We start from the raw sequence: 18,081 nt of genomic DNA, 5'->3' as shown, positions 1-18,081 counted from the left end.
GGCGCAGAGAATGTAAAAAACTTCATTGCTCTTATATATTTTTTACATTTCATCACATTACAACCACAAACTTGATTTTATGTGATACACCAACAGAAATTAGCTCACAATAGAGAAGTAGCAAGAAAATGAGTGAAAATCTTTGATTTTTTTCTTTTACAAATAAACATACCAAAATGTGCCACTTGTATTATGCTTTTAAAAAAAAATTCTTTTTATTTTTCCAAAACCACTTTTCACTGCAGGTGCATCTGCAAATCTGGGTGATTATGTGGCAGCTCTGACCATCCAGAGTCTAAAATCTGTCCACACTGGTGTCTCGCCACAAAATCTCCATTAGATTTAGGTCTTTACTTTGACTGGGCCATTCTAGCACAACCATATGCAGGTTATGCACTGGCCTACATTATTCTGAGTTCATGTTTAGGTTAGTCATCTTGCATAGGGGTGAACCTCCACCCCAGTCTTTTAACACATTAAACAAGTTTTCTTCTAGTATTGACCTGCATTTAGTTCCATCCATCATCCTGTCAGCCCATACCAGCATTTTTGTTTCTGTTCAAGAAAAGCATCCCAACAGCATGATGCTGTCACTGTGTCACAGTGGATATATTGTGTTCAGGTGTGATCTGACCAGAGCGCCTTCTTCCAAGTTTGCTCTGTCTCCTACATGGCTTGTATGCAACTATTAGTTTTTCTGTCAAGAGATTCTCCCACTGATGTGAATCCCTGCAGCTCCTCCAGAGCTACCATCGGTGCATCTCTGATTAACGCTCTCCTGTTGGCTTAGGCAGAAAGTTGTATCTCTTCTTGGTTTGAACTCTTTTAACTTTCGAATAATACATTAAACAGTGTGCTGAGAAATGTTCAAAGCTTAACCTGTGGTTTTATGACATCCTGTTTGTAACCAAAAAATGAGAAATGACTTTAAGGAAAATTTTGCAAATGTGAATTTTAAAGAAAATATCAGCACGTAAACAAATAAAATGATTAATTAAGTCTCTAAAATTAGTCATGTCAACGTTAAATTGAACATATTGTGAAGACAATATTATGATTGACCGACATGATCCTGATACTTTTCATTATTTACTATTAAACACTTTTCATGCCACAGAAGACACCCATCAGTTAAAGGGCAAGTACAGTCCAGCCAACAAGCCAAATATATTATCAGTATACAAAGTATTATAACCGGAACATGAAGAGACATAAACTTCAAAATGCTGCAAAGCAATAATAACTGCGTTATCAAACGTGGTAGCATTTTAAATGTCAAAAATAATAGCTCGGGGAAAAAAGTATATGTAATAATTTGAACGAAATTTTAAAAAAAATTACTGTTCAACATTTGTTTCTGTTTAGCATTTTGGGGGAGAGAGGGTCTTTTGTGTTGTCGCTTTCCAGATATGTTGGGTGAAAGTGATTTACAGCCGCCGTGCTACACTTAAATCACTAAATCCTTTATAATAATAACTACAGCTCTGGGTGTTTCGCGGCAGCTCCCCGCGTGCCCTGCCACGTTCCCGTGAATGTCAACAGAAAGTAGTAAAAAACGAAAGATTTGTTCGATGTAAAGATATTAATATTTGATGTTGTATATTTCTAATCGCGAAATTGTTTCCCATATTTTGTGACTTGTGACTTTTGTTTTTGGTTCTTTCCAAACATGCGCGTGTTTTGGTGACGCGTGGAAGAAAATACTTGCTTAAATCGTAGGGGTGCACTGGCGGCCATTTTTGTCTTTGGGCTGTTTATTTAATAAAGTTCTGCATTGGAAGAGGAACGTTTTGTGAGTGAAGGTTGATAAATGTCATTTTGTTGTTCGGATATTTATGTTGCCGGCAAAATGTCATATATTTAAGCGTATAATTACTTTATGTCCCCTCACTCCGAAAAGTGGTTCCTTCCGCTTAGAGGCTACTGAGGTTCCTGTGGCTTCCTTGGATTTACCGTGACGCGCAGTCTTGTTTAACGTGTGAGATCCCTCTGAGACCGTGAACTACCGAGGTGTCCGCTCAAAGCTGTCCGAAAAGAGCCGTCGGTTGAGAGGTAAGTTTGCCAGACTGGTTTTATACTAGGAAATAAAACCCGTTTTTCCTCAAGCCCTTTCCGTTTAGCTCCCCAGAATAACGGTCACGAAGCGGACCTAGTGGTCGGAGGATGCGAGTGTGCTGCTAGCATAACTTCTTGTTAGCACTCGTTTATCTAACGCTCTGAGGTGTAACTAACACTTTGTGGGACTCTCGGTTCCTCTAAACTGTGAAGTGTCGGGCTTATAGTCCGTGTGCTTTTAGACATTAAAAGTATCGACCACTTGGGGTCTGGTTCTGAAGGTCATGCATGTATGCGTTTCCACCGACGTGGTGGAAAGTTTATCAAATAACCGAGTCTCTTTGTTGTTATAGTGTCAGTAACCATGTCCTATGGTTTCACCTGTAATTTTGCATGCTCGGTTTAGGATACTAGGGGCTATGTTCATAATGTATTCATTATTTTGACAGCATGTTGTCAACAGAACAAAGCGAAACAGAGCTTTCGATATGACTTAAAACTGTTTCCCGGTCTGAACCGCTCTAGAAGAACCAGGGACATTATTTCTGTCATCTGTGAAGAGAAAATGGAAGCAAAAGATGTGACGCTCTGTTGAGTTAGACTGTTATGGTGGTGCTAGAAGCTGATTTGTTTTCACGTCTAGTTTATAACAAGGGGTGCTTCAGTTGCGTTTACATTTTAATTTGGATTCAGCCTCAATCAACAATTGATTACAGACAGAAAGTGTGATTGGTTAGTCTGAGTTCAACTGAGCAGTAGTTGTTTGGGGACGCTCATTAAACACACAAATTTTAATGTCCTAACTATTCCATAACTCTCTTGATTTGATTTTTATGAATGCTAACATATGAATCACACTTTTTTGTTTTTATTTTTTAGATAAAACAAACAAAGACATTGACTAGAGAGGGCTTTTTTTCATCTGTGGCTCTTCAATTTAATGGAAACCATCCTCAGTGTGTCGTGAGTGCGTTCAAACTATCCATACATAATAAGATCACTCAAGACGGATGTTGGTGCCAGGTGTGAACGGGTCGATATTAGCGTCCTTTTTATTGTATTGCTGTGGGGAAGGCTCTGTGTCTTTGCTGCATTGTTTTGTAAATTGACACAAAGTAGAAGTAATTCTGAAAGCTGTTGACGACTTGAATTAAAAAGTCAGACCTACCCTTTGGAGATGCTATCACCATCTTTTAACGGTTGTGTTTCAGACGAGGCACAATGGATGAAGAGGAGCAGTTTGTGAATATCGATCTGAATGACGACAATATCTGCAGCGTCTGCAAATTAGAGACTGAAACGGGGACCCTGTCCTTCTGCCATGTCTGCTTTGAACTCAGCATCGAGGGTAAGAAACGCAACTGGAGAAGAGGAAGTGAGTTGTTTGATTGTGGAGAGCAAACAACTTTTTATATTGTGGACCCAAGAATTATTTACTGTTACAAACGAACTTGGTGGTGATAGATTATCCCTCTTCTCCCATAGGATTTAATAGTGCATTTAGCCACCAAACACCCGTTCTCAACTTTAATGATTTTAAAAGTGTGAATATGTAACAGCAGAAATGAGGTCATAAAGCCTTAGCCTGTGAAATATTAGGAAATGAATTTTTAGTCATAGCTAGATATGTCACCATAACAAGTTTTGCTTGTCCCAGAAATTATTGCGATGAAGAGAGTAACATTGTCATTTTGAGACCATTTTCTACTCATATAATAATGGTGCATGTACATCCTCTCAGAGAATAATAAAAAAAAATAATTTCTACAGAAAATGTATCCCTGAAATTGGAAAACATTATACATGTTCATAGTAAAGAACCAAAACAACTGAAACAACAATAATTAAAATAGATTATGAAGTCTCAGTAATCAAAATTGCATTTAAACAGATAATAATCATTCAGTTTAGACAGGGAAAACAGGCAAAAGTGGCAGGTAGTGCAAACTAACTCCTGTGTTAAATGTTGGCAGTGTTTCCCCGAAACTCCGGCTTTTCAACGATATTAAAGGGAAGCATCTCTGTAACGACTGCTGCCCAAGTGGAAATTATTGCGCTCATTTTAATTTATCATACGATTAATTGTTTTATGACTTATTGTGATAGGTGTAGTCATCGTAAAAGTTAAAAACTGTATCTTATACACATACACAGTGGACACCTTACCTATTCACCTTTCAGTATGCGCGGATTCACTTTTTCCTGGATTGTTTTGTGGAACGCAGCATTAAATTATTCCCGGAAAATTTGCCGGTGTGTGGATCTTTTTCTAAAAACATTTGAAAGGAAATGCAGCTTGGGAAGCCGAAATACCTTGTGCAACTATTAAAATAGGCACCTATATGCATTTTTGGAGCTGCTCCTCAAGTACTTGTGAATTTTTATATACATTCCAGATGGTTTTAGCTGCTGCAGGTCTGTAGCATTTGGAGGAATATCCAGATTAGAAGAACTCTTCCTCCAAGCCTTTCAAATTCACACTTCTTCCATTTTTATCTCCCAAAATGATTTTCCATAAACAAGTGTTATCCTCTCTCTATGAACAATTTATAAGTCTTATATAAGAATAAAAGCTTTTTATGACCAAAGCATTTATTATGGCAAACTACAATGATCCCCCCTCCTGTTTGATGTGCCACTCCAGCTCAAGTGTGTGTTTGAAGGTTTTTTTCTTTTCATCTTTTAATTACTGAGTGGCCTATTTGAAGAAGAATGGGGAATCAGAAGCGGACGGGTACCCCTCATCTAGTGCTCATCTCATACATACACAAAGACTTTTTTTTTCTGTGCACAATATGAGTATCAGCTACTTGTTAGCGTGCCATTCCAGATGCTGACAGAGTTCCCCTCATTTTCTCGTCCGCAGCTGAAGCGGCCGCTGCGGATTTACACACGCAGCCCGTCACGGTGTAAGGAGACGGTGTGTGGGTACTAAGGAATTGTTGTTCACGGAGCAGTAAAGTGTTGTCTGTGAATGTTTGCACGCTCATTAATCATCATACAGGCGACAAGAATAGTAACCATGCATACGCTAGAGAGATGCCAGCAACCTAAATAACTCAATACAAGTGAGTTATGTCAAAAGCCGGCGTAAAGAAAGAATTCATGTCATTCGGCGTATATTAATGTTTCAGTTTCACACGGTCACACAGTTACCTCAGCAGCTGGCAGTTATTGATGGCTGTCACTGTTATATTTTCCTGCAGTTGCACCAAGGAATCAGTACGGTTTGTAGTTTTATCAAGTGAGAAACTAAAAAATCCAGCCTTTTTCCTGATCATTGAACACAGCCTTCGTAATGACCAATGACCAGTAGTCAGGGGTTTTGCAGACAAGCGCATGTTTCTGATGTAGCTCTGCATTTTATTAATGAAACAAGAGGCTGCCACGTTTCTTTTGGCAACTTTTAGCATGAGTGAGTGACAACAATGGCCGAACCGTGTGTTTGCTGATTGCTCATGTAGACTTAATGGCTTTTCTTTGCATGTAATCGCTTGTTGAAATGGACTGCCAAGTTGGCATTGTTTTTCTCACACGGACAGATGCACTCTGTGAGAAACCCCTCCATCGTTCAACTGTTATTTCCCCAAATACATTTTTAGCAGCGTGTGTCTTCATCTGTTGCCTCATGTTGTTGGAATACAGCGGTAATGAAGTTCCCAGTACTGATGTGTGGAGTCACAGCAGGACTTGGAATTGTAATTGCTAAATAATGAATAAAGAAACATGGACTCATCAGTGCTATTCTCTGATAATTCTGCTTCATTTCGTTGCAGAGTTAATGGATTCTGTCATGTAACAGACAGTGTTCACAGTATTCTTCGTTGTAGATTTTTAAAGATACATTTAATTATCAGTTTTGCACAGAGAAATGTATTTTCAAAAACGTTTTCTGATAAAGTTTGACAGAAAATGTTGGGTCTGCCGGGCCAATCGGTGGCGCTGTAACACTACCATAGTACGACACAGAAACACAGAACGGTGACACTGATGCCATTGTTCAATAAAAGATGTGGCTCTCATACACAGACGGAAACATGAAACTGGCGTCCTGAAATATATCCACTTTGGAACCCGATTTCAGGAATGGTCCTTTCTGATTTCTTCTGCTCAGCATGTCTGATTTCCATGTGGATGCACAGCCTACACAACAAAAATCGTCTGCGGATACAGCTAGCATCTTTTCTGTGGAGGTTAAACCCTACCGGTACCCGATTACTGATCTTTAAAAATCCCAACATGGTGATTCCGATATTGACCAATATAGGATTTTTTTTTTTTTTTGAGAAGTTTTTTTTGTGCTGATAATTATTTGAGTACTTGTGGCCACTTATAGAGCATTAAAACTGTATTCACAGGAAATCAGTTGATCTATAATATGGATAAAATAATTAAGAGACTGTATAGTCACAGCAGAAATCAGATGCGATATAGTGCGACGCTACATGACCTTTGTATTCATTTCCGCCCACGGCCTCCTGGTCGTTGTTTGGATGTTTGCACGGAAGACAGATGTCGAGACTTGCCTGTAAGAATGTTCGCTGCTGGCTTGCTGTTTAGTCAGATTATTTGCAAGCAGCTTTAACTTTAACAATTTGTCCTCCCGAGAGTTCCAAGAATCATGAAATACATAAGCATAAAGCAAAGCTTTAACGCTGTCTACATATGGAACTGATTATCAATAAGCAATCCCTTCACAGTGATGACGAAAACACTAACTTCAATAAAACTTTGGGGCACAGTTTTACACAGGAAGTGAAGGCATTGTTGTATCTGAGGAAGCCCTATATGCCTATGTGTTTGCCGGTTTCTTCAAAATAGACATCACTTGGCTTGTTTCTGCGTTGCTCAACCTTTGACTTATTATTCTTTTACTTGGAGATGTTTATTTTCTTTTCTTTTACTGCTCCATCTCAGTTGGGTGCTTCACATAGCCCTGAGCATCAACACAGTCGTCTGTTGTTCAGAAACAGAACAGTCGAAGCCAGTTTATCTGCTTGTTGTTGTTTTGTTTTGTTTTTTTTAACAGGAAACGCCGCGTGAACCTGAACCAACATGTAATCCAGAGCTTTTCCGACTTTGTTGGGAATTTGATATTGGCTAACCTAAATCACAAACTACCAAACTTCAGTTATTAGTAGTTGTTTATGTCAGCTGATGGGTGAAAGAGAGTTAGATTCTGAACATAATCCAACTCATAATTTGCTGTGGGGAAAGCGCATGATTCCAGGCAAAACATTTGATAGCTTATCTAGTTTTTGTAGCTTCCTGTCATGCTAAATGCAGAGCAGACATGCTGTTGTTTGACTGTTATTAGTTCAAACATAAAGAAAGTATTTGTGCTAATAAATCATACAAAACTTTCGATAAAACCCACCAGCAGACTTTCCTCTACTGGTATCCAGTGAATTAAAATAAATTTCATGCTAAAAATATAACACAAAGAGCAAACTTTGATCTGATTTTAATATAAATCCATATGGCGCTGTAAGAATACTAAATCAGATTTTCACTTCAGCTTATTATAGATAATGAAGACTCTATGCTTGGATAACATACTTATTTATTTAATAAGACCATCTGTCAGATTCCCTAAAGCCCAAGTTAACTTACTGGTACCGGGCTTGTTGGTCCCATAATTAGGCTGCTGAAGTTAGTGTGTTGTTCTTTGTTGAAAATAATGTGTACGTGTTATTTGAGCCGTCCTTTGTATATTTTTGTCACACAACAGCATCAGCAGGGTCGTTCCTCGCACGTACCATCCTGCGTGTGTGAAATGTGTTTAGGGTAACCACAATTCTCTCCTTTCATTGGTCATTTGGTCATCTCCGGCCGCTTGTTAAGAGCAAGGTGTCGAATTCAGCAGCATTCCTATATGTGCTTACATAATGCAGATGCAGATATTTGCTGAGACCTCGTAACACAATGAGCCTGTTTTCAGATTGAATAAACAAAAATCCCTCAGCAGACGCCTGGTGAAACTCAGATGGTGTCGATTGTTGCAGCTCTACAGAGTCTATTGTTACGCGCCCTTATAAACAACTAATTTACCGAGGCTCAACTCTTCACCCCACCAGCTATAGAGATGCCTGGTAATTTTGCTCCCTGTTGCAGCTATATAATCGAACACAGAAGCTGTTATGACAAATGCTCCAGAGCCCTCCTGCTTACCATTATATTATGCTTTTGAATAAATAAATCCTGCAAAAGGATTTAGTCTCTGTTAACCTGGCAACTGCAAATAAACTGTCACTACTGAGTTTGGTCTTTATTTCATTAAGTCTTTTATAACAGGCTTTGGTTAGAAGGCAAAATATTTCTATCATGTAGACTCTTGAAAATCCTCTTTTGTCCGAGCAACACTTTTAATTGGAAGTTAAAGACATTTTATTTTAACACAAGCCAGTTTGAGATTGAGTAACCCCAGTAATCTTCAGGTTTCTAGAAGTTTACTGTAAGCCGAACTGTGGAGGAGTTTGGTTACAGTTTAGTAAGTGTTATTTCCTGCAGTTACACTGGAAGGAAGCGTTGTGGAGTTTGCAGTGGTTGACAGGTGTTTGAACCGTTTTTCTGGAGCTCGCTGCTTTTCATATTATCTCCGAGTTGATCTGGAAGCCGGCCTGCTTTTATGCTATAGCAGCAGCTACTGCTAACAGATTCTATTGAGCTGCAGAAAACCTCTGATGACCTCTGACCCACTTGTTCTCACTACCAACTTTCAACCGTCCACTACTCTGAAGTGTGTCAAGGATCGGGTGTCCTACCCCAGCTCTTCCACCCAGAGCAAAACCAGATGGCTGTATGTGGTTGCTGCTAGCCACACTGTATGCTAGCCTTGGTTATCGCTCTCAGGTACAAAGCAAAATATCTGTTTGTCTCGATATGAAACATGCTTGAATAGCAGAAAAACAGCACAACAGATTTTTATTTTATTTCCATGATCAAGTTGAAGAAATTGTAAATGACTGAATTCGGCCCTTTACACAGTGACTCAAATATTCAACTAAAACCTCCTGTTTTTCTTAAGGTAATCAGATTGTTCAAAAAAGGCATTTCAAAGTGAATGTTTTGAAAACTAATGACGTGCAGGGCCACTGTGCGTTTCTTCATAAGAAACCACAACACAGTGAATATGTTTAGTATTTCTTAGTGGGGAGAAGGCTACAGTAAGACAGTACTTTGATTATAATTTAATTCTTAAATTCCATGCATCAAAGACGGTGCTTTTTGTTTGCTACTTTTCATTTTTTTTAAACCTTTTCAGATCATTTTTTCTTATCTAAAATGCCTAAGGCTCATGATTACATTATGGAGCATAGACCTAGGCCTGTCACGATAGCAAATTTTGCTCAGCGATTAATTGTCTCAAAAAATTATTGCGATAACCGATAATATTGTTTGAAGACCTTTTAACACTGATGTAATGGAAATGAGGTAATAATGCATGCGATTTCCTGCCAAAGATAGATACACTTTATTTTCAAAAGAACATTTAACACTTGAGCTGATAAACAAAATAAACAAAACAACCAAAAACAAAAATAACATGGATTCTTAGTCTCCATTAACAAAAAACGCACTTGAAAAAAAATTAAACAACATAAAGCCAAAGTGGAAATAAATACTGCATTCAACCAAAAGATTATGAAGTCTGTATATTATGTTGCCCTTCAGTAATAATTAGATTTAAATAGAGAAAATGGGCACATCGACTACCTGATGCAATAGTTCACACTACATGATTTTTTGCTCCTATTTTTCCCCTTACGACAATCTTAGAATGTTGGTCTTTCTAAGATTGTGTGGTGTGTTACGGTAGATCGTCGTTGCCGCTCCGATCTAAATCAGGGTTTTTCCCCACTGGGAGCTTTAACGCTTCCTGTTGAATGTGACAGGTAGCCAATCAGAGAGCGCAGATTCTCCTCCGTGTTTTCTGAGGGGAAATTACGTCGGGGAATCCCAAACAGCTGACACGGCGCAACCCGAAGTCCAGCGGACATTGGAGATGATATGTGGAAACAACATTAATGTTTATTCAACATGCAAAGAATATAGAAATGACAAGAGGAGGAGTTGGAGCGAAATTGCTACCGCAGTTGATAAACCCGGTAACTTTTCAGCTGTTCTTCGTTAACGTGACGTAAATAATGTTAATGATTTTCATTCAGTCAGGACTTTACGCTGACATTAGCCACATGCATTGCAGGTAGATTGTAGTAAAGCATTGATTAATGCCTGGTTTTATAATTACTTAACTGGACTTGTAGCCATTATTTTGTGCCCATTGTTGGACACCACACGGCAGGAACGAACCCGGTGGAACCGTTATACCTAGGATTTCTGTCGGCTAATGTGTGGTCTCAGGTTTTGAAAATGGGCCGACAGCTCTAAGATCGTGTCGTGTGTGCTGGACTTTACACTAAGGAAATGAGGAAGGGAGGGTCAGTGGAAAGCACCGGAGTTGAGCCTTTTTTCATTCAGTGTCATCAACAGAAAGAGAAAAAGGTCAGAAGAGACGATAATGCCGATAATTAAAATGACGTCGATAGTTTTAATTTATCGTAGGATTAATTGATTTATCGTTTATCACTACAGGCCTACATAGACCAAATAGAGGTTGTCCCGATCTAATATCAATATCAGAAACTGGTCCAGTATCAGCCAAAAGCAGCAACTCTATTGACATCTAGCATTTAGTCGGCCCCAGAATTTCTGTCTAGTAGTGCTTGTATCCCACACACTGAGATATCTGTATTGCAGAAGTGAAAAAGTTGGGCTCCCCTAAAACCAAACTGTCCATCTTTTAAAAACTGCATCCTCAAAACTAAAGAAATGTTACGTAAGTTCAAGAAAATACCCAGTAAAGTACCAGAGTGACCAGGGGTTTCTGTTGCTAGATGAAACATAGAATAGGCCCCCCTCCCCCACTTGTTGCTGCCACTCAGTTAGCTGAAAGCGCCTTTGCCTTTCCTTTACCCAAACAGCTTGACTAATGAACCACTTAATATCAACTCATTTGAGTTTTTCTACAAAGAGCAGAACAATAAAAGTTGTAATAATTCTAGAAATTAGAACTTACTGTTAAATTTAACCTCCTTTCAGTTTCTAATTATATATTACAGAGGATGTAAATGCAATAATCAGTGTTATATTAGATTAGCAAGAGTGTGAATGATTGCTGCTTTTCTATTTTGAAATAGAAGCAATTAGAGCCTATTAAAATATAGTTTTAATTCTTTGTGTAAAGACTTTGAAACTGTAATATTTAAGCTTTAAGAATAGGAGTGGGAATTTGGGCCTTTTTTTTCTTATAGACTTTGCTCGTTCAGTTCTTGCTTGACTAATCCAAGTGCTGTAGAATAATTAACTCGGCTCGCAGCCACAGCTGCCTTCAGACTGAAACAGATCAATAACACCAGCTGTTTACATTTCAGAGGTTTCTGTCAGACTTAACCAAGCATGTTTTCCATCTTTCTCTTCTGGCAAGTCTGACTCCTCCCTCAAGAGAGCAGAGAAAAGAAACCCCAAGCGTATTGGTCCGTGGTGTGTATTATCGCCACTTGTCACAGCTCAACAATGTTGACTTCACCTCCACAATAGTCTGTGTGTGTTTGTGCTTAATGTGTGCGCCCATGAAAGGCAGCAATGCTAAGCTGCTTAGGGTGAGTGAGGTCTTTGGCTGGCTGCACACAGCCCTGGTTTTGGGCCAATGTTTTTTTTTATGTTGTTATAATTTTCTGTTACGAAGCTAGTGGTAGGAAATGTGCTTCAGTGACTGATCAGCTTAGTATCGCTGTTTGACTGAAAGCTTTTGCAGCCGTTATTATAGGTCCTTTGACCAGAGTTGCAACCAACTTGGATTACGTAATGTGGTTTCCTCACAAGGCTAATCCACAGAATAAAAATCTGTCTTTCAAGGCACACTGGGCCAAGCACAAATATACAGAAGCTAAGAATAGATTCCCAAACACATGGTTGTGTAATGGTCTAAAACTCTCCTCTGGAAGAGAGCCATTAAAGCTAACGGTCCAAACTAAAACCACATTTTGAATCTATTTGCAAGTACTTAAAAACTACTTAAGAAAATTAAGGAGAAAATGAAACATTTACTGTCTGGTTTTAGACCTTCTAGTTAGTTATTACTAGAGTTGGACCAATTCCCTTCTTTTCACTTTTGATATGATGCAGATATCTGAGGTTCAGTATCGTCTGATACCGATCCGATACAGAAGAAAAGTGCTGAATTTTTCTACAATTTCTACAATTTTTTAAATATCAGGACCGACACAGATATTAATATCGGATCGGTGCATCACTATTTATTACTAGAAAATAGGTTCCTGAACACTATAAAATGATTGGTTAGTTTCAAGACCCCTGAGCTTGGACTACAGTTGCTCCAGTTTTAAATGCAACATTTAAACTGCAAGCAAGAGGAGAAACATGAATGTAATTGCATGTAATTTTACTTATGATGTCTGCATTTCCTAAGACGGTCCAGAAAGGAAACTATTTCCTTTCTGGACCGTCTAATCCTTGGCAGCTCTAGCTGGTGGAGACAGATGACCAGGAGAGACTTGAACCTAATTTGCTTAATCTAGTTTGACACTGTCCTGTAGCTGTAAGTAGAAATGAAGTAGATTCAGGTCTAAAATATTATTTTAGCTCATTGGTAAACATTTTATGGGTGTTTTAGAGACACTTTACTATTAATGAAACAGTACATTAAAACATCAAGGGACATTTCTACACTGTATCTGGTGGCAGATACTCATGTTTTGACCTGTTTGGGGTGTAATTTTGAATGGTGCTGTGCTCCAGTTTTGATTGTATTTTGTTTTGTGGTGCAAAAGCGGCCATGGTCATTTGAAGTGCAAGCTAAGCGTGCCGCTGTGATCTCCTGTAACAGTTTAAAGATCAGTGACTAATCTCCTCAAGTTGGGCTACATCATGTACCTCTATCTGCTGAGAAATGTAGGCCATGCAAAGAAAGCCACCACTCAGTCTGCTGTTCGTCACACACTCCTCTCTGTAGATTCAAACACACACACAAGTGATTTTCACCTTCAACTTCCCTTGGTTTATAAAGGCGACCCATTTTACTTCCAGGTTGTCTTACAGGTGCTCTGTCTGAGGGATGTAGGACTTCATTGGGGCATTTATTGGATAAATTTAAATTTTTTTTTTTCCCCAGAACTATTGGGAGTCAATTGTTTGGCCCTGATTTCCTTAATCTTCAGAGATTTGTAATTGGACTATACTTGAATGAGAAACTGATCGTATACACAAATCTTATCTACCTCCTCAAAGGTCTAAAAATTATTTATTGTGTGCGGTTATCAACACACAGTTTAGATTTTTAGACACATTTTAAGAGTTATAAACCATAAATCTGTAGGAAAACCCTTTTTTTTTTTTTTTTTTTTTTAGCTGTGGCGCTAACTCTCTTCGTTTTTGTCCGTTTCTAACGCAGGCGTCTCCTCAGCCTCCTTGTTGCACTCAAAGTCGCTGCGTGGCCACAGAGACTGCTTTGAGAAATGCCACCTCATTGCCAATCAAAAGCTGTCCCATTCCAAGGTCTCCAGAAGTGCCTATGAGGGTATGAAGCTGGCCCTCAGCCAGAAGCTGAACCGCATCATCCAGTTTGCCCAGAACAAAGACTCGCTCTCCTCCAGCGGCTGCACCAGACGGGGAGCAAAGCTCCTTTGTTACAGCCAGCAGGGCGAGCGCAAGCTGCTGCCCCAGTCTGATGCCCAGGTGCCCCGCTACGCCCCCTGCTGGGACAGGGCCAGGGCAACGGGGCTGCCGGCGTACGCAGCGGGGATGCTGGAGAGTCAAACGACCGAGGAGGTGGAGCTGCTGCACGAGTCGCAGGCCGACAGTTGGAGCAGGGACGGACGGAAGGATCTGCACAGCTGGAAGCAGGCATCAGGACAGAAGCGGCACAGAAACCAGGGGCACAGCAGAGACGAATGTACGCTATAATAATTCCCTTTTTTGTAGTAGTTAGTGTGGATTTTCAATCTTTTATTTCTTTGTTATTAAGTCAGAATAGAATATTTGTAGGAGGTAAGGTAGAAGAAATTAGATGATTTTTTCCCCATCTTTGCATCTCATTCCACCCTGCATAGTTCTTTCTGTACAAGAATTTAATATGATATGTTCCTCTAATAATAAACCAATGTGTTCTCTTTCAGTGACTAAAATGAGTGTGGATGAGCTCCATCAGCTGAACAGCCAACTGCTGAAGCAGATTGAAAGTAAGCATTAGTTTCCTACCAACATAATGGGATTCTTTTAGCTGTCCAATATTCAGATTTTAATATTATTTAAGTTGATCCATATTATGCATTGTTCAGTGGAACCTCAGGACTGCAACATATTCTAAAACTGAATGTTGGACCATTTTATATCATTGAAAACTAGGGCCAGACGAAGAAATGTTAAATTTTTTATTTACAAGAATAAAGTTAGAATATTACCAGAAAAAAGACACAAAAACCCCAGAAGAAAGTCATAAAAGTGGTTTTAATGAGATCAAAATCCGACATGACCAGCTCTAGTCTGTGATTTTTTTTTCTTCTACAAAATATATGCAGAAGCTTGGAAAATTGTTTCTAATTATTCTAATAATAATTTAGAATAACTGGAATGTGTTAAAAGATTGTTTTTTTCTTATTATTTGTTAAACTGATACCAAAGTAACTTCACAAGTGCTCAACATTCCTCAGTTTAATATTTTATTGTTTTTCATGTTGGAGTTCTCATAAAGTTACTACTTCATTCAACTAATGTTACGACTTTATTCTGGTAAAATTATTCACGTAGAATTACTACTTTTTCCCCCTTGTATTATTGCGACTTTATTCCAATGCTATGACTTTTTATCTTAATATTACGAATTTATTCTTGCAACACTGAAAGCCATATCACTTTATTTTTGTGATATGACTTAATTCTTGTAATTCTTTTTTCTCATAATTTTTATTTATTTCTTCCTTTGCTTGGCCGTAATGCTAAATTGTAATTTTTAGCCTGGAATATTTTTTTTTTTTAAAGAAAGTAAACAAATATGTAACTTTGAAGAGATGAGGGTTAATTAACTGATTTACTTCAGCTGTGGTATTCCAAAAGTCAGATCTGATAAGGAGCAGAACTTGGTGAAGCCTCTCCATTTTAGTTCGTGAGGAAACATCGTTGAAGTCGTCACTTTTTTTTTTGTTTGTTTGCTCACGTTGCTTGAAGTTCTTAGAGATTTAATCGTTTCATACGTCTGTGTGCTGCCTGTCTCCACAGAGGTCTTTGAGGAGCTGACAGCCGCCGTGCAGGAGAAGGACGCCTTGGCGTCAGAGCTGCACGTCCGCCACGTCGCCATCGAGCAGCTCTTTAAAAACTGCACCAAACTGCCCTGGCTGCACATCAGCAGGGCCGGCGTGAAGGCCAGCACCAGCGGAGCCGCCGTGGAATGAAGGGCTGGAAGACGGCAGCAGCCCCAAAGGTGGACTTTGTGAAGATGATGATGATGATGATGATGATGATGATGATGATGATGATGATGATGATGATGATGATGATGATGATGATGATGAAGTGGACTGCCTCAGCATTGAGGAAGCGTCTGGATTCCACTGGACTTTTACACTATGCCGCCATTGGGCCACCGGCTCTGCATCCGCACAAGTTATCAAGGGCTCGGTTGTTTTGCGGGCGCAGAAACGATGTGAGGGTTTTCAGTGCTTGGCTTGTTGCGGCTTGAATTGCAACCTGCTGATTACCCAGGATGCATGTTGAGAACAGCGAGTTCCAGCGTAGAACTGGAAGGGAACATCTGCGTTTTAACGTGCCGCACATTCTTAAGGAAAAACGTTTTTTGTTTGAATTGACTTAATATTTGCTGGTGATTTTCTTTTCCTGTGAGTTTTATTTTGTACGCTGTTCGATAATTAATCAATTTCATTGTGCGATTTTACCTTCGTTCTCTCGAACAAAGTAGCTACGGACATTCAGTTTTTTAGTATTTCTTCAATTCGTTTTCAGTTAAGATATGAGAATCAGTATTTTGATCTTTGGAAAATGAAAGTATTCTATTCAGTCAAGCTTCCTAGCTGCACAATAATTACCTAAAACAGGTAATGAAATGGGATGTGAGATTGTCCTGAAACTGCTTTGTTTGGATATGAAAACTGACTGTCTGACATCAGCAAACCACTGCTTGTCCATTCATATTTCTTTATAGTTAAGTACTATCATAAATTATGGAGAAAAAAATGGTCATAAAATAATCTAATAATTATTTTCTGAAAGCTTTATTTTCTACCATATGTCCATTTATCGTCACTCTGGTCCTTGTTTGGGTCAGATGATTATGGTCCTAGATCTAAGCAGAAGTAATTTAAAAATGACTTATAGTCAACCTTGAGGAAATTAGTTATTATGAGTAACTTTACACCTAAAAGTACTCCAAAAGATTCCAAAAAGCATCAAATTTCCACCGATTCGGTGTTTGGGAACGACGTACATACTAGACTTCTGTTAATTTGGTTTCTAATTATGTTTAATCATGACTTTTTACACTCTGTTGCCTAAGGAGACGTGTTATATGAAACTTCCCCTCGGTCTGTGTCCATTCTGTTACTTCTGGTATACTTGGTTTCCCATTACATATAAAGCAGTGTGATGTCTATCGTGTAGCTATCAAGCACAAAGCACCATGGATGGTTATACACTTATTCAAAAAACCTGGAGCTTCTGAAAAGCAAATCCAGTTGCAATACCAAAGTCTGTTCTGCATTTTATTTCTAAAAAAAAATAGAAGAAATAAAACACCATATGATGATGATGCAACACCAAACCGATTTGATAACCCATGTGACTTATCCTTACTTGTTTTCATGTGTTCAGGGTGTACTTTATTGATTCGTTCTCAAGTTTCTTTCTTTCTCTCCTGTTTAAATGTGTCGGCGCAAAGTGTCCACATAGCAATACAAACAGGGCGGTTTGGTCTTCAGTGCCTATGGATGTCCCTAACATTTAAACAAAGGAAGACAAAGGTATATGAATCCTATGCAAGCTACAGACTAAAATACATACGGCCTTATCGAGAGAGTATTGGTTTGACTTTTCTTCAGAGGGCAAGGTCGCCGATTTTAAGTTTCTAAGCTTGATGTGTAGAAAAACTAAGCATTATGTGTATTTTGCTCTCTTTGTAAGAGATTAGATGTTTTTGACCCTTTTTAGGGTCTAAAGAAAAGGTTTTGGCTCAGTTTTAAGCTTTTTTTTTCATGGGTTTTACTTTAGACGGTTTTTTGCTGTCTGCTTGAGTGCGTTTTTGTTTGTTTTTTGTTTTTTTAACCTTTTAAATTTTTTTTTGTACATTTGTTTTTGAGTTGCTTTGGTGTGCTGTTAGAACATGTCTGGGCCTTTCTCCCTACTCTGTGGGAGAACCAGTCTCATCTTACTGTGGTTCCATTATCTCCAACTGAACATGGAGGTATATATGTTACACTTCTACATTAGTTGTAGCCTGACTGTTCTTTTCCTTACATTTTTTGAATTTGTTTTTGTTCATGGCTGAATCTGTCTTTGATGTATTTGCATTATATTTATTGTGTGTGGAAATAATTTGTCTTTTGAATTGTGCTTAAATGAGTTGTTTTTCCAATAAAAATAAAATTGCAGGTATTTTTACATTATCTGACGTGCTGTTTTTTTTTTTTATACCAATTACAAACTTTTTTTTTTTTAAGTAGTGCATTTAAAGTATTCACACCCAATTTGCCTCATTTTGTCATGTTACATCCTCATATTTCAATGTCATTGATCAGGATTTTTAAATAATTGTGAAAACGAAGGAAAGGGAAAATATGACCTACAAATGTGAGTTCTGAAAAGCTTGCTGTGTACTTTTATTCCCACAATAAGACAATACTTTGTGAAACCACTGCTACTTTTTGCTGCAATTACAGTCCAGCTTTACATATCTAAAGACTGAAATGTTGACAAATTATCATTTGCAATTTAGTCTTA

General features: G+C 38.5%; 1 protein-coding gene across 1 annotated transcript; it reads left to right on the top strand.

Moving 5' to 3' along the window:
* The first annotated feature begins 1,957 nt into the window (after positions 1-1,957).
* On the top strand, positions 1,958-17,744 carry c11h21orf91 (chromosome 11 C21orf91 homolog). The gene is made up of 5 exons (XM_023342814.1): positions 1,958-2,052; positions 3,267-3,403; positions 13,529-14,029; positions 14,253-14,315; positions 15,352-17,744. Exons 2-5 carry the CDS (start codon positions 3,277-3,279, stop codon positions 15,522-15,524), a joined length of 864 nt encoding a protein of 287 aa, XP_023198582.1. The 5' UTR covers positions 1,958-2,052; positions 3,267-3,276; the 3' UTR covers positions 15,525-17,744.
* The last annotated feature ends 337 nt before the right edge of the window (positions 17,745-18,081 follow it).

This window comes from Xiphophorus maculatus, chromosome 11 (genome assembly GCF_002775205.1).
Source record: "Xiphophorus maculatus strain JP 163 A chromosome 11, X_maculatus-5.0-male, whole genome shotgun sequence".
Lineage (NCBI taxonomy): Eukaryota > Metazoa > Chordata > Actinopteri > Cyprinodontiformes > Poeciliidae > Xiphophorus > Xiphophorus maculatus.
This window is presented reverse-complemented; position numbering and strand designations above follow the sequence as displayed.

Excerpts from the sequence above, each read along its gene's own strand:
- c11h21orf91 (XM_023342814.1), top strand. The coding sequence starts at position 3,277 with ATGGATGAAGAGGAGCAGTTTGTGAATATCGATCTGAATGACGACAAT. Across the intron at positions 3,404-13,528 it reads CTTTGAACTCAGCATCGAGG|GCGTCTCCTCAGCCTCCTTG; the intron begins GTAAGAAACGCA and ends TTTCTAACGCAG. Across the intron at positions 14,316-15,351 it reads ACTGCTGAAGCAGATTGAAA|AGGTCTTTGAGGAGCTGACA; the intron begins GTAAGCATTAGT and ends CTGTCTCCACAG.